The following is a 14584-nucleotide window of genomic DNA, read 5'->3' as shown; positions in this document are numbered from 1 at the left end:
TTTTGTTTCAACTTCAAAGTTACTATCTCAGAGAAATAAGTTCTTTCTTGAATCCAATATATATTAGCTTTTCCCCCCCACCCTCTGTAGTCATTCTTGGCACACTATTGACTTTTCCTTCATAGCACTTAACCATGATTTATAATCTTTTATTTCTGATTTTACCACTCTGATGTCTATTTTTACCATCAGACTGCATACACAATGGAGGTCTCTTTAGGTCACAACTTTATTACTCAGTACCTTTCATACAATAAATATAAACATATAGTTTACATTCAATAAATACTTATTAAGTGAAAGCAGGAGGGCTCAATAAACTAAGAAGAGGAAGAGCTGCAGTAAAAGAATTAGCATATGGAGAATGGGATTATATCGCAATACTGTCTGAGAGCCCATAGGAGCTAAGAAAACTCAGTGATTTGCCTTACCAGTCCTGCATGGGAATAACTAAATCCTGCTTCTCGAGACACAGACCAGTTGGCATGCTCTTCAATCACTGACATATCTGGGAACTTTACCACACTGCTGAACCAGTCAAACTCCAACTCTAAGCATGGGGTTTCCTAAGAGATGGAATAAAAGTTATCATATATATTACGCTTGACTGTAATGAAAGAAAAATTCTAACGTATGATAATAAAAAGCTTACTTTATTTGGATTTGACCCAGTAACACCAATAGGGTTCAGCAAATCTTCTAATCCATGAGGTACTGGCCAAAGATTCAAAGCCATTTTTCCAGATACTAGAGTATCTGTGTAATCAAACAAGTTTATATTTCCCCAGGCCAGTGGACAGTGTTCCTTAAAAAACACAGAGAAAAGTATTCACTACTCTGTGGATTAAATTATAAAATGCATTTCAAAACACTTTTCTTTCCCAGGAAGAATTCAATAACTAATCATTACAATGATATCTATAATAAGCCATATTAATTTTTTTGAAAGTATAAGCACTCTCTGTTTCCCCATTTGAAATTACACGTATTTTTCCTTACTTATGAGTAAGTAACATGAACCAAAGCAAGCCAGGAAGACATTAACATGTTGTCATTTAACAGGTATTTGTGTGCAGTCACTTTGCATGTTTAAAAAATTGTATCAGTGTGAACTCAGGAAATACTCACTCATCATAAATAAATTCGGGAAGTTCTCCAAAGGTACTTACTCTTAGACACATTCATTTATTAAAAATTTTAAAATATTTGATCAATTTTTAAATGACGAAAAATACATTTCTTGATAAAAATTCAAATCAGCAGTTATAATTAGGAGCTTCTAGAAGTAAATATAATTATTCTTTCTGAAATACTTTACCTCTTTAGCACCCTTTCGGCCTTTAACAGAACAAATGGAAAGGCAAAGTCGAGCAGCACGAGGAAGATCAGGAATGTATATATCGTAATTTAGCCATTCATTCCACCTATGTAAAATGTTAAAGGAAAAAATAATTTACCATAAAAAGGCTTCATCCAGAGTATATAAATGACTCCTACAAATCATCAAGAAAGAGAAATCAAATGAAAAGCAGGCTGGAGATCAACTGGAACAGGCATCCTTCACAAGGTCATATCCAAACGGCCAATAAACATAAGAAAGTAGTCAATATTATTTACCATGCAGAAAATGCAAAATAAAACACCATGGAGATATCACTAAGGTAAGGATGTGGTAAGGATGTGTAGTAACAGGAAATCAGGAAATCTCATATACTGTGGAGTGATGAGTATTTGAGTATTTGCAAATATCCCCCAAATACAAACCGTCCAAATGTCCAAAAGTGGAATAAATTGCAGGAGAGTCACATAATGGTATACTATACAGCAATGGAAATAAACATGTTACTTACAATATGGATGAAATCTTACAAACATGAGTGAAAGAAGCTAGACACAGAAGAAAATTGATGCCTTGAATACATTTAGATACAATTCAAAAACAGTTCAAATGAACAAACAATGTTAGAAGTCAGGATAGTGGTTGTCCAGGGAGGTGAGAAGGTTAGTGGGAAGGGGCAATGTCATATTTCTGGTAAATGTTCTATGTCTTCACCAGCATGGTGGTTAAATGGGTATTAACTTTGTGAAAAGTCAATGAAATATACAATTAGATTTATATATTTGCATGCATTTGTGCTACACTTTAGTAAAAAAAAAAAAATAATTAAAAACAAACCAGCTTATAGAAAAGGCACACAGAAACTAAACAAGAAGCGTGAGATTTCCTATTATGATTACAATCATATTTACTCTTATATATGGTGTAGTGTTACTCGGAAGAACCCATTAAATAAGACAGCATGTTAATAAAATGAAGGACATGTAAGCAGAAGTATTTGAAGTTGAACATAACTCCTTCACGAGAGGTAATACTTAACATTCATAATAAGGAAAGAATTAAAAGTTGCTATAGAAAGTGATGATAAAAAATTACTCAAATATTTATGATAAACTCCTTTCAATTTACTGGATATTACATGTGAAATTATGTCTATTTTGTTGGACATATTTGTAAAGAGCCAAGTATAACATATTGTTTTGTTTTGAAACAATATAGCAATAGCTACGAAACATTATAGCAACAGCTACCAGTTATAAACTCAGAAGTCAGACTAAGTTGAGTAGAATCTTGTTTCTACTATTTTATTAATTGCTTTTGTCTGTTTTCTCATCTGTGGAATGAGACTAATAACAGTATTTACTCTATAAGGTTGTTGTGAAAATCCAATGAGATAACACAAGTGAAGGGGCGCATGACTGGCTCAGTCAGATAACACAAATAAAGTGATCAGAATAGTAACTGGTCCATGGTAAACGCTCAAGTGCTAAATATTAACCAAGAAAATTTTTCAATAGGCTTTTTCATAACTCAATTTTTTATTATAAGTAAAACAAGACAATAAAATGACACAAAAATTCTATTTTTAATTAGCCAAACTAGGGTATAAACTTTATCAATAAAATAAGTGCTATTTATGGGCAAAGATGAAAAAAATACGGTCTTTTGATGCAGAGAAAGCTTACATTTAATGGGAGAACTTAGTAATGAGGAATTCCAAAGGGAAAAGAAACAATAATTATAGGCAGAAGAAATACTGTGGGTTTTGATAAGTCTACAGTAATTTAAGAAAAATTAAAGACACAGGTACTTAAATGTACCCGTTTTTATTACTTCTCAATCTTTAGAATTGCTCATAATTAATGAGGAATATTCCACACACTTTCTAAGAGAGCTATATCCTATGAGTGTAGTTGTTCAATACTATGCTAATTGACTAAATTATGTTTCTCTGTTTCTCTAAAGTCCATATAGACGTGTGTGCAAATACCAATTAAGTTCTTTATTTTTACGCAATGGTTTGCTATATATAGTCCAAACTGGTTTTGATTTTGGGAGAGAACTGGTAACCTCTATGAAGAAAGCATTATGTATCTAGTTTATCTCGTACATGGGAAGCATGGATTTGGAACAATCACTTAATCTCAGTAAGAATTTTTTAAAAATCTACTTTTCTACCTTTCCAATAACTTCATATTCTTTTATCCTTGACTTTAATTCTGTAAATACAGAAAAGTTAAAAAAAATCTACTTAAATCCTCATACTACTACCATAGAGATTTTACCCTTTAACCAGAGAATTTTTTTAAAGTATCTTTTATTTATTTATTTATTTATTTATTTATTTATAAATTTTTTTTTTAACATTTATTCATTTTTGAGAGACAGAGACGGAGCATGAGTGGGGAAGGGGCAGAGAGAGGGAGACACAGAATCAGAAGCAGGCTTCAGGCTCTGAGCTGTCAGTACAGAGCCAGACACAGGGCTTGAACTCACGAACTGTGAGATCATGACCCAAGCTGAAGTCGGACACTCAACCTACTGAGCCACCCAGGCACCCCAAAATATTTTTTATTTTAATCCAATATAGTTAACACACACTGTTATATCAGTTTCAGGCATACAATATAGTGATTCAACAATTTTATGCAGTACTCAGTGCTCATCACGATGACTGTATTCTTAATCCCTATCCTCTATTTCTCCCATCTCCCCACGACCTCCCCTCTGGTAACCCTGTCTGTTCTCTATGGTTAAGAGTCTGTTTCTTGGTTTGCATCTTTCCCCTCCTTGGTTCATTTGTTTTGTTTCTTAAATTCCATATGAGTAAAATCATATGGTATTTGTCTTTCTCTGACTTACTTCACTTAGCACTATACTTTTTAGCTCCATCCACGTTGCTGCAAATGGCAAGACTTCATTTTTTTTTTTTATGGCTGAATACTACTCCATTGTATATATATACCACATCTTCTTTAGCCATTCATCTATTGATTGACACTTGAGTTGCTTCCATAATTGGTGTATGGTAAATAATGCTGCTATAAACACAGGGGTGCACAGATCTTTTAAATTTTTTTTTTTTTTTTTTTTTTTTTAACGTTTATTTATTTTTGAGACAGAGAGAGAGAGACAGAGCATGAACGGGGGAGGAGCAGAGAGAGAGGGAGACACAGAATCGGAAGCAGGCTCCAGGCTCTGGGCCATCAGCCCAGAGCCCGACGCGGGGCTCGAACTCACGGACCGCGAGATCGTGACCTGGCTGAAGTCGGACGCTTAACCGACTGCGCCACCCAGGCGCCCCGAGGGTGCACAGATCTTTTAAAATTAGTGTTTTCATATTCTTTGGGTAAATGCCAGTAGTGGGATTACTAGGTCATAAGGCAGTTCTCTTTTTAATTTTTTTGAGGAAGATTCTTTGGGTAGTATGGACATTTTAACAATATTTGTTCTTCTAATTCCTGACCATGGAATATCTTTCCACTTGTTTGTGTCATCTCCAATTTCTTTTAACAATGTTTTATAGTTTTCAGAGAAAGGTCTTTCACCTCTTTGGTTAAGTTTATTCCTAGGTATTTTATTATTTTTGGTACAACTGTAAATGGGACTGCTTTCTTACTTTCTCCTGCTGTTGCTTCATTATTGATGTACAGAAATCCAACAGATTTCTGTACACTGATTTTGTGTTCTGTGACCTTACTGAATTAATTTATTAGTTCTACGGGTCTGTTGGCTAGAGTCTTTAGGATTTTCTATATATAGTATCATTTCATTTGCAAATAGTGGAAGTTTTACTTCTTCCTTGCCAATGTGGATACCTTTTATTCCTTTTTTTTTTGAATGATTACTGTGTCCAGGACTTCCAGTACTATGTTGACTAAAAGTGCTGAGAGTGAACATCCTTGTCTTGTTCCTGATCTTAGGGGGAAAGACCTCAATTTTTTACCATTGAGTATGATGTTAACTGTAGGTTTTCTATAGATGGTCTTTATTATGCTGAGGTAAGTACCCTCTAAACCTACTTTGTTGAGAGTTTTTATCATGAATGGATGTTGTACCTTCTCAAATGGTTTGTCTGCATCTGTTAAAATGATCATACGGTTTTTATCCTTTCTCTTAATGATGTGAAGTATCATGTTGATTGATCTGCAACTACTGAACCCCTTGCATCCCAGGAATAAATCTCACTTGATTGTAGGGAATTTTGTTTTTAAGTTTACTTATTTTGAGATAGAGACAGAGAGAGACAGAGAGAGAGAGGGAGAGAGAGAGAATCCAAAAAAGGCTCTGTGCCACCTGAACCCATGAACCTCGAGACCATAACCTTGAACTGAAATCAAGAGTTGGACACTAATTTGACTGAGTCACCCAGGTGCCCTGACCCTGTGAATGACTTTTTAAAAATGTATTGTTGGATTTGGTTTGCTAATATTTGTTAAGGATTTTTTGCATCTATGGTCATCAGAGACACTAGTCTATTGTTCTAAACTAGGGAATTCTTCAAGAAAAGATAATCAAATGAAAGTCCTTTCTAAATAGTTAATTTACTAAAATTTTGAGCTTTTAATCTTGTATTATTAAACAAATTTACCTTCTACTTTTATAAAACTAGTGTATTTACTTTTGATACTTGAAACAACTAGGATAGATCTACCCAATATTATTTTGGGGTCTTTGCTTGGGATTGTTGAACTCCTTAGATTGTTTATAGGTTTCACAAAATTTAGAAAATTTTTGGCCATTATTTCCTCAAACATTGTTTTTCTCTTCCTCACACAACCACCCCACCCACCCTGTGACAGACATGCAGTGTGGATGGGAAATAAACTTTTGCTGTTAAAACAAAATTTTAAAAGAATCTGTAGTTGTTTGTTTCACAGTGCAATCTAACTTAAATGATGTGTTTTCTGACTGACAATTGTTCAGGTAGGGCAAGGAACTATTTCACTTCTTCCTGGTGAAGGCTATCATCTCTTTGTACATCACCTAAGCCCTAGAATGATGGCCACATCCAGCAGCTTAATTAAGTACAAGACCAGAACTTTTTCTGGACTCTTCTAGAATTCAGTCTAAATTCATTATAAAATTTACTTCTGGATGTTTTACTAGTTGTCTTTATTGCTAGTCTACAAAAATCCATCTTTAATCTTAATAACAATCTGAGTGCTCTTAAAATACTTCTATTATATTCATGGGTAGATTCTTTTTTTTTTTCTTTTATTTTTTTAATATTTATTTATTTTTGAGAGACAGAGTGAGACAAAGTGAGACTGGGGGAGAGGCAGAGAGAAAGGGAGACACAGGATTGGAAACAGGTTCCAGGCTCTGAGCTGTCAGCACAGAGCCTGACGCGGGGCTCGAACCCACAGACTGTGAGATCATGACCTGAGCCGAAGTCGGACGCTCAACCGACTGAGCCACCCAGGCGCCCTGCCCCCATGGGTAGATTCTTAATTCCCAAATCATTCCACAAAGAGCCAAAGAAATGGCAGTATGGCAAACTGTTGGATTATATTACCTTTTATTTCTTCATTATATCTAGGCAGTAATCATTTAAAATGTTCCTTAAAACTTCCCCTCCTTCTAAGAAACTGATTTGTTCCCAAAGACTCTTCATTTGAATGTCATAAATACCTATTCCTGTGAGTGATGTGAGTGCCTCAGAGTAGTCTGGCTCTGCAGTTGTCTGCCAACTCTCACTTCTTAATGTAAATGGAAATGGAGAGATGAATAAAATGCTAGGTTTATTTAACATTTAGATCTAAGGTGGGGAATCATCATGGTACAAAATGTAACCATATTCTGTTTTCTACTTGATATAATGGAAAGAGAGAATCAGAAAAGTCTTTCACATAAAATTTTACAGAGACTCCATAAAATGATCTTGTGACTGATACTCATTTGACCGAAAGACCTTATGTTCTATATGTAAGTGTCTGGTAATTTATATGAGTTGTATAAAACTAATGATGCCAAAAAAAAAAAAAAAATGCTTCTTGTATTGATTACATTGCTAAACACTAACAGGGCTTCCTTACCTGGGATTAGAACAAGGTACTCTTTGAGTGTTCACATTATCACATAAGGGTTCTCCTCCATGATAGATACCTGTTCGAACATAGATCTTAAAAAGAAAAAAGAAGTATGTGTATACAAATATATACAAACATAATACACACGTGCGCGCGCGCGCGCACACACACACACACACACACACACACACTACAGAACCAATAGTAAAATAATGTAACTGATATAAATGAAGAATCCATTAGAGGTTTCTGTTCAGATATAGCTTTTCTGTTCTCCCTTCACATATATAATAAGGTATGTAATTTAGAGTTTTTCATATTTTAGGAAGATAAATTAGTACATATACTAAATATTACTTCATATTCTTAGCAGCTGGAACAGCACTCCATAAAGACATTAATATTTCTGCAACAAATCACATTAATATTTATACTAAATGGGATATAAAAAGACTATAAAAATTCCTGTTTCAGGTTGGGTCAGGTTTTGCTGACAAATGAATTCTGTAAACACTTGGTTTTAAGAACTTAGATTTATGGAAATTAGAATTATTAGAATATTAGAATTATGGATATTAGAATTGCAGAAAAAGTACTGTACACTGTGCAATAGCTAAGGCAGAGGAGCAGTACTGTAGCTCTCTGAAACACAGTGTGGGTCAACAGATTATTACATACAATGCAGTTAAAAAGTTTATGTAAAATAATTTATATAAGATAATAAGCATCAACACTTGACTTCACCTTGTCGATGTCTCGAATATTTACATTCACATAGGTTGCACAAAGGATTTTTATTCTGAGTGCACTATTTATAACCCAAAGGGACTTTGTAGATGTTTCTCCATTCATATATGGTGTAGCTGTGGAGATACGTCTGGAATAAGATGGCATTGTGAAACAGTCCATTGGCAGTTGGGAGTAAAGGCTTTCTTTAGCCATCAGCATCAAATTGGGCATCCTCCCAAGCATTATACAGCTTCTTATGTACTGTAAAAGATGAAGAGGGGAGGGGAGAAGTAATTTCTTATAAGGTATTTCATTTTAAAAGCAACATGTAAGCAAAAAACAACAAAAAAAGGAATTAAAAACAATGACCAAAGGATATTCATTATGAAAACACTGTTTATATCTTTTTTTTTTAAGTTTTATTTATTTAAGTAATCTCTACACCCAGCATGGGGCTCCAACTCACAACTCCAAGATCAAGAGTCACATGCTCTTCCAACTGAGCATGTGGTGCACCAACACTGTTTATATCGCAATAAACAATTTAATCATCTTACCCATATATCTACAGTCACGCCTCAAATATTAAATACATAAAACCTAAAGGAAAAAAAGAATCTATTCTCTCAAATTAAACACATCATCAATCTCTCAAATTAAGTAATTATAGTATTAAAAATAAACTTATGAATACCGTTCATTAACATTAATCACTGAATTTTCAAAAAGTATGTCCTAAAAGTACAGATATTTGCCCCAACTTTTAAATTTAAATTTAATATTTTTGAAGCTTGTTACTCACCTTATACTGACTTAGAGGATATTTTTCAAGGAAGTATTCATCACATCCACACACTTTTAAAATATACTTGCCCTGGTATTCTAAAACACAGAGTTTTAGTTGTTCAGATGATAGCAACATACTTCGAGTTTTTTTCCTGATTGCTTCAGCAATTACTTGTTCTGGCACACAGTCATGGTTGATTTTCAGAGTATACTTCTGCTTGTCATTATTTGGAGAAACTATTACCCAAATCACCACTATTATTTGCCCTGTAACAGGAAAACATTATTAGATGCAATCATCATATAAATTTCATTTGACAGATTTCAAAAAATATGCACTACCATTATTCTAATCAAAATCGGAAATTACTTATAATCAAACTAATTAAGTACAGGTAAATATCAGGTAGAAACCATAAATCTTCAAATATGATAGGGCTGCCAGACCATGCTCAGATCTCATGTTTTATGGCAAGCACCCAACACTGTGATTAGTGGGTAACAAGTACCTGAGGCCAAGCTAATTTCCATTCTAAACTTCATGACATACTTCATGACTACAACCCCTGTGAAAAGTGACTTATGATGCTATCAAAGGTTCAACAGTACTTAAAATACAGAAGACTTTCTGGCAACTATGGGAAAGAATCATGGAGACATGAAGAAAATGCTGAATCAGAATAAAAGAAAAGATGGTGGAGGAAGGAAAAGAGTATGAATCTTTAAATGTTTTCCTTTTAAGATAAATTAAGCTGGGAGGAGGGTGGAAGATGATGAAAATGGAAAGATTTAAACGATGGTAGAGTGGTCTGGGTGTTCACAGTACAATTTTTTCAACTTTACTGCATGTTGGAAAATTTTCATAAAGAATGTTGGAAAAAAATGAAAAGAGAATTCCATTAAAAAAATTTTTTTAATGCTTATTTATTTGTGAGAGAGAGACAAAGCATGAGCAGGGGGGAGGAGTAGAGAGAGAGGGAGACACAGAATCAGAAGCAGCTCCAGGCTGCAAGCTGTCAGCACAGAGCCCGATGCGGGGCTCGAACTCACAAGCCATGAGATCATGACCTGAGCCAAAGGCGGACGCTTAACTCACTGAGCCACCCAGGTGCTCCCAAGAGAATTCCATTTTAAAAGGTATACTAGAGTAGAGAAGATTTTCAAATGAAGATCTTATGTTATACTGCATTAAACTACTTTGAATATTTTGGGTGGAATAGTAATAAGATGTCTTAACGTATTCTACTATCAAAATTTTGTATTTAATTGTGTGTGAGAGTTAACTTATTCTGTAACTTCAAATTGAAGCCTTCACTTTGTTATCTTGGAAAATACAGATATTTATCTGATACAGTGATATTTTCATTTCCCAAACTATAATATAGTTTATAAATTTCCATGTTCACTTAATTCTAGAAATTGATTCATTAAGTATCAAAAGTCAATTTATATATTATTCACTATCAGATTTAATTATTGCATTTACCACTAAGAAATTTGTTTTTCTTTCTACGTATGATAAAAGATAACAAGAATGTGCAAAGTTTTCCCAAAATTTCATAAAGTATTTCTATTTATAATTTTTTTGGTAAAAAGATAATTGATCGTAACTGTGTAATAATGAATTCCACAATCAAAGTTCTTTAGTTTTATTCTAAGATACAGAATTCACCAAGGGATCAGCACCATATGCACACAATTCATTCAATCAATAAATACTCATTACATACATATGTATTTGGCACTCAGCTATATCTTGTCAGCATAAGCAGTCCCTGCCTTCAAGAAGCTTATCATCCAGCATCTAATAAAAAGACTGTACAAATATATAGGCACAGATAGAAATTTTTATTATAGTAACCAATTACGGTAGATTGACAATTTTCTTACCTTTATCTAGTTTATTATATATGTGCTTTGGCAGTTCTGGTGAAGATTCTACATTTGGAGGATAGACATACATTGCTCTACTATGAGGTGAATTAAGATCCCGAAGATCCACAGCTTCTTTACAAACATTCAGAATATTTCTTCGGAAGTCCTGTACTTCTGGATCTTTAACCATATCAAATTCACACACTGGCATGCCAATAGCAAAACCTTAAAAAATTACATAAAGAATATAAGATTCTATTAAACATAAAGTATGAACATGTTTCTTACAAATGGGGAATTTGACAGATCTGGAAGATCACAATAGAGTAAAGAAGTCTCTCTGGGTTTAAAGAAATTTTTAATAAATACATATAGTAAAGTAAGAGTTGACAAGGACTCAAATATCTTTAACATACAGAACATAATATATTCAGCGATTTGGATCAGAGGTAGCAAACATCTGTGTAATTTTTTTTTTGAAGAGTAATACAACAAAACTGGACTATAACAAATCTAAGCCAACCCTACAAATAATATTTCTTAAAGATAAATTTAACACCAAGGTGTTAAAAATAGTTCCTTAGCCAAATAATCAAAAGATTATTATAGATTTGTAATGGTTTTTATTTCAAAATCTATTTACCTGAGGTTACAAAGGTAATTAACTGATTCAGACAGAAATATTTTAGTAATGAGAAAATAGTTAAGTTTCACAGTTATTTGCTTTTAGAATAGGACGACAATGCCATTTAGTTAAAAATTGTGTCATACCAATTTCTCGATTGAGGATCTTTTCTTCACGGTTGCCTACTGGCTCAATTACTTTTAAAAAGGGTTGAAAAAGCCGAAGGTCACAAAGTCGTCTTGTTTCATCAAAAAATTCTTCCCTTTCTGCTTCTTGGGTAACACTTACGAAAATGTAAGAAGATTCATCTTGAAGAAGTTGATGGAGAGGATATTTTCTTGCTTCTTTAAATAATTCATGCTTTATAGTTATTAATGTAGCCTCACGGAGGCATTCTAACGTCACTATCATTCCATTTGGTAGTAAACATTCTACTAGGATTCTTGGGGGCATCAAGTGGATGCCCCACAGTTCACCTGATGATGGTCTTGGAGGCATTGTTCTGATTCTTTACAAGTTTTACATATAAAACTGTTTTAAGGAATTAGATGCGTGGCTGTCCCAAAGCAGAAATCTAAACCGAAGGGGGAAAAAAAAACATGTTAAAACAAAAACAACTATAGAAGAGTACATTTATGGCATTACTAAATGTAAAACCTTTTTCTGTAGTTTGAATTGTTAGGGCAAGCATTTATCTTAAATATTTTAATGGAGACTGTTGCTCCAAATTAGGCTGAAGGAACTGATTCCAAAGCAGAAATTAGAAAAAAACAAAAAAAACAAAAAAAAACAAAAAAAAAAAACAAACCAAAAAAACTACTTGAATTTAATTATATTTAATAAAATCACTAACTAAAAACATTTTATTTTACTAGATTTTTTAAAAGTCAGGTTTTATCAGACAGAGCTGAAGCTATGGGAAGAATGAACAGTAAATTGTAATTGAAACTAAAATTCCCATCACATATCACCTTTATCATTCTCTTCTATTTTCTAGAGCAAGAGAATCTGAGCTGGAAAGGATCTTTTAGATCATGGGTCCATTGCTCTCATTTTAAAGATGAGTAAAGGCGAGAGAAGTCAAATCTTCCTTTTCACTCCCTATCTGCACTCTGTGGTAATGGGAAATTACATGGCTTAGTCTTTTTCTTAAATTAATCTTTGTAATTTCCCTCTTTGTACTGATTATTGTCTAAGTGACTTCATAGACCATTCTGCTTTGAAAGTATAATTTAGGTATATATTCACTATAATATAAAGTGTCATCAATGCATTTTCCCTGAGATATGATGAATTTGAATGATTCATCTACTTTATCAAATAACCCACTAATACTTCTGATTGAAGTGAATTGATCTACACACAAATGAGACCCACTGACTCTCTGTTAGTACAGTGTTAGAGTACTTGTAATATTTTTAAAAATACTAAGTAGTATTATGATTAGAGGCCCTAATTTTTAAAGATGTCAACAATCTCGGGGATTCTTTAGAAGATACTACAAAACCCACAAAGCACAAGTTCATTCTTGCTACTTATGTTTATATTTTCTTTTATTCAGTAAGTTACACTCTAAAGGCAGTAAAAAAGGTAAAGTGAGAGACACTAAAGAAATAAAAAAGAAATGAAAGTCAGGCTAGAGAAATGAACCAAAAGCTCAGGTAACTTCAGGCACGGTGGACAACAGCCATAAATGACACTTTGTTTATTCACTAAAAAAGTACTGGGGCTGAAAAAAAAAAAATGTACTGGGGCTATTCTACAGGACCATGTTAGGTCCTGGGAATATGATAATGGGATAAAATAGACATGGCCCTTGTCCTTACAAGGCAAAGTCAAGAGTATGAAGATTATGTGTTTGTTGGGTATAGGATAATTAAAATCACAAGTAATTAAATCCAGAAACTTTCTTTCTCTGACTCCTGTATGTCATACCCATCAAAATCTAATCCATCAACTTTGTTAATTCTATTCCCTGAATCTGTATACTCCACTACCAGTCTTAGTACCCTGGGTCAGGCCACTACTATTTCTTGTCTAGACTGCTAAAGCCTAAATTGTCTCCCTAGATCTAGGTTTGCCCCCTACAATCCATCTTTCTTTCACCTTACAGCCAGTAGGAGCTAGAGGGCAATAGGGCCTACTTTGGGCACACATTTCCACTGGTCAGTTGCAGACAAGTGCTTACAGTATGCTTCAGAGTTCTAACACATGAAGGAGTTAAAAAATAGAAATAGAAATTTCAAGCCCTCTCGCATCTCTAGAAATACAGAAATCAACTGGAAGACAGTAAAGAATATAAAACTATTTTTAATAGTTGAAAATGTTTCTTCAAGTTTATAAAAGAGTCCCACTGAAGTTATAGGATTTAAAATATAATTATTCTATTTCCTATACTTTTAAATGAAAATTCATTGGTTACTAAAAAGACCAGATGGATCAATCTGTGTGCATAATTATAGAAGTGACTTAAGCTAAGCTTTTTAAAACATACAAAAAAATTTGAAGAATGCAAGGGAAATGCCAAATGACTACTTTTAAATGATGATCTGCCTGCATAAAAAAGTTCAAATAAAAACAAAACAAAACCACAAGCCACACTAAAACAGCAGCTGTGTTTATAGTTTGCTTTGTTGAATAGTAATAACAGGTCCATGGTATGGAATCATAGGGGCACCTATTTTATATAATAAATAACATCTCAGAATCTCATATGTTCCCTAAGAATTACCAAGAGAGAAGTCTAGTACAGTAGAGAGATCATGGATTCTAATCTTTATCCTACTACGGTATATTTATGGGCAGTTAACAACCATTAAATATTCAAGACACACTCTTCTCATTAAAAGAGTAAATGTGATCATAGTCATAAAACACTTGGAGATCATGGAAGCCAGGCACTGGTTGGCACTATGGTAGTACTAACTAGAAGACAGAAGATGCTAACTTTCTTATTTGTCTTATGTCAGGCCTTATTCTGTACAAACCATTACCTCAGAGCTCACATAAACAGAAGCGTAAAAGAAGGGAATGGAGCTAACATTACTGTTAGTCCGCATATATCATACACTTAGGTGGGCAATAACCCTTTCAGCATAGGCATTACCATTTTACATATGATAATGTAAAATGACCTACAGGAAACTGAAGGCCAGAGATGTGAAGTTATTTGCTATGGATTTTGAAGCCAGGTCTAGA

General features: G+C 33.7%; 1 protein-coding gene across 2 annotated transcripts in view; it reads right to left on the bottom strand.

Moving 5' to 3' along the window:
* The window catches only part of PIK3CA (phosphatidylinositol-4,5-bisphosphate 3-kinase catalytic subunit alpha), an 87765-nt gene that overhangs the window by 23241 nt on the left and 49940 nt on the right, over positions 1 to 14584 (bottom strand). For both annotated transcript variants that reach the window (XM_058730555.1, XM_058730556.1), the window contains exons 2-9: positions 11533 to 11960; positions 10777 to 10986; positions 8903 to 9153; positions 8116 to 8361; positions 7378 to 7463; positions 1319 to 1424; positions 653 to 805; positions 432 to 566 (exon numbers count right to left, since the gene is read on the bottom strand). In XM_058730555.1, coding sequence (XP_058586538.1) covers positions 432 to 566; positions 653 to 805; positions 1319 to 1424; positions 7378 to 7463; positions 8116 to 8361; positions 8903 to 9153; positions 10777 to 10986; positions 11533 to 11884 — 1539 coding nt within the window. In that variant the 5' untranslated portion in view covers positions 11885 to 11960. The remainder of the gene's footprint in view (positions 1 to 431; positions 567 to 652; positions 806 to 1318; positions 1425 to 7377; positions 7464 to 8115; positions 8362 to 8902; positions 9154 to 10776; positions 10987 to 11532; positions 11961 to 14584) is intronic.

This window comes from Neofelis nebulosa, chromosome 5 (genome assembly GCF_028018385.1).
Source record: "Neofelis nebulosa isolate mNeoNeb1 chromosome 5, mNeoNeb1.pri, whole genome shotgun sequence".
Lineage (NCBI taxonomy): Eukaryota > Metazoa > Chordata > Mammalia > Carnivora > Felidae > Neofelis > Neofelis nebulosa.
Note: the sequence above shows the minus strand (reverse complement) of the source record. Positions and strands in the feature narration are given on the sequence as shown.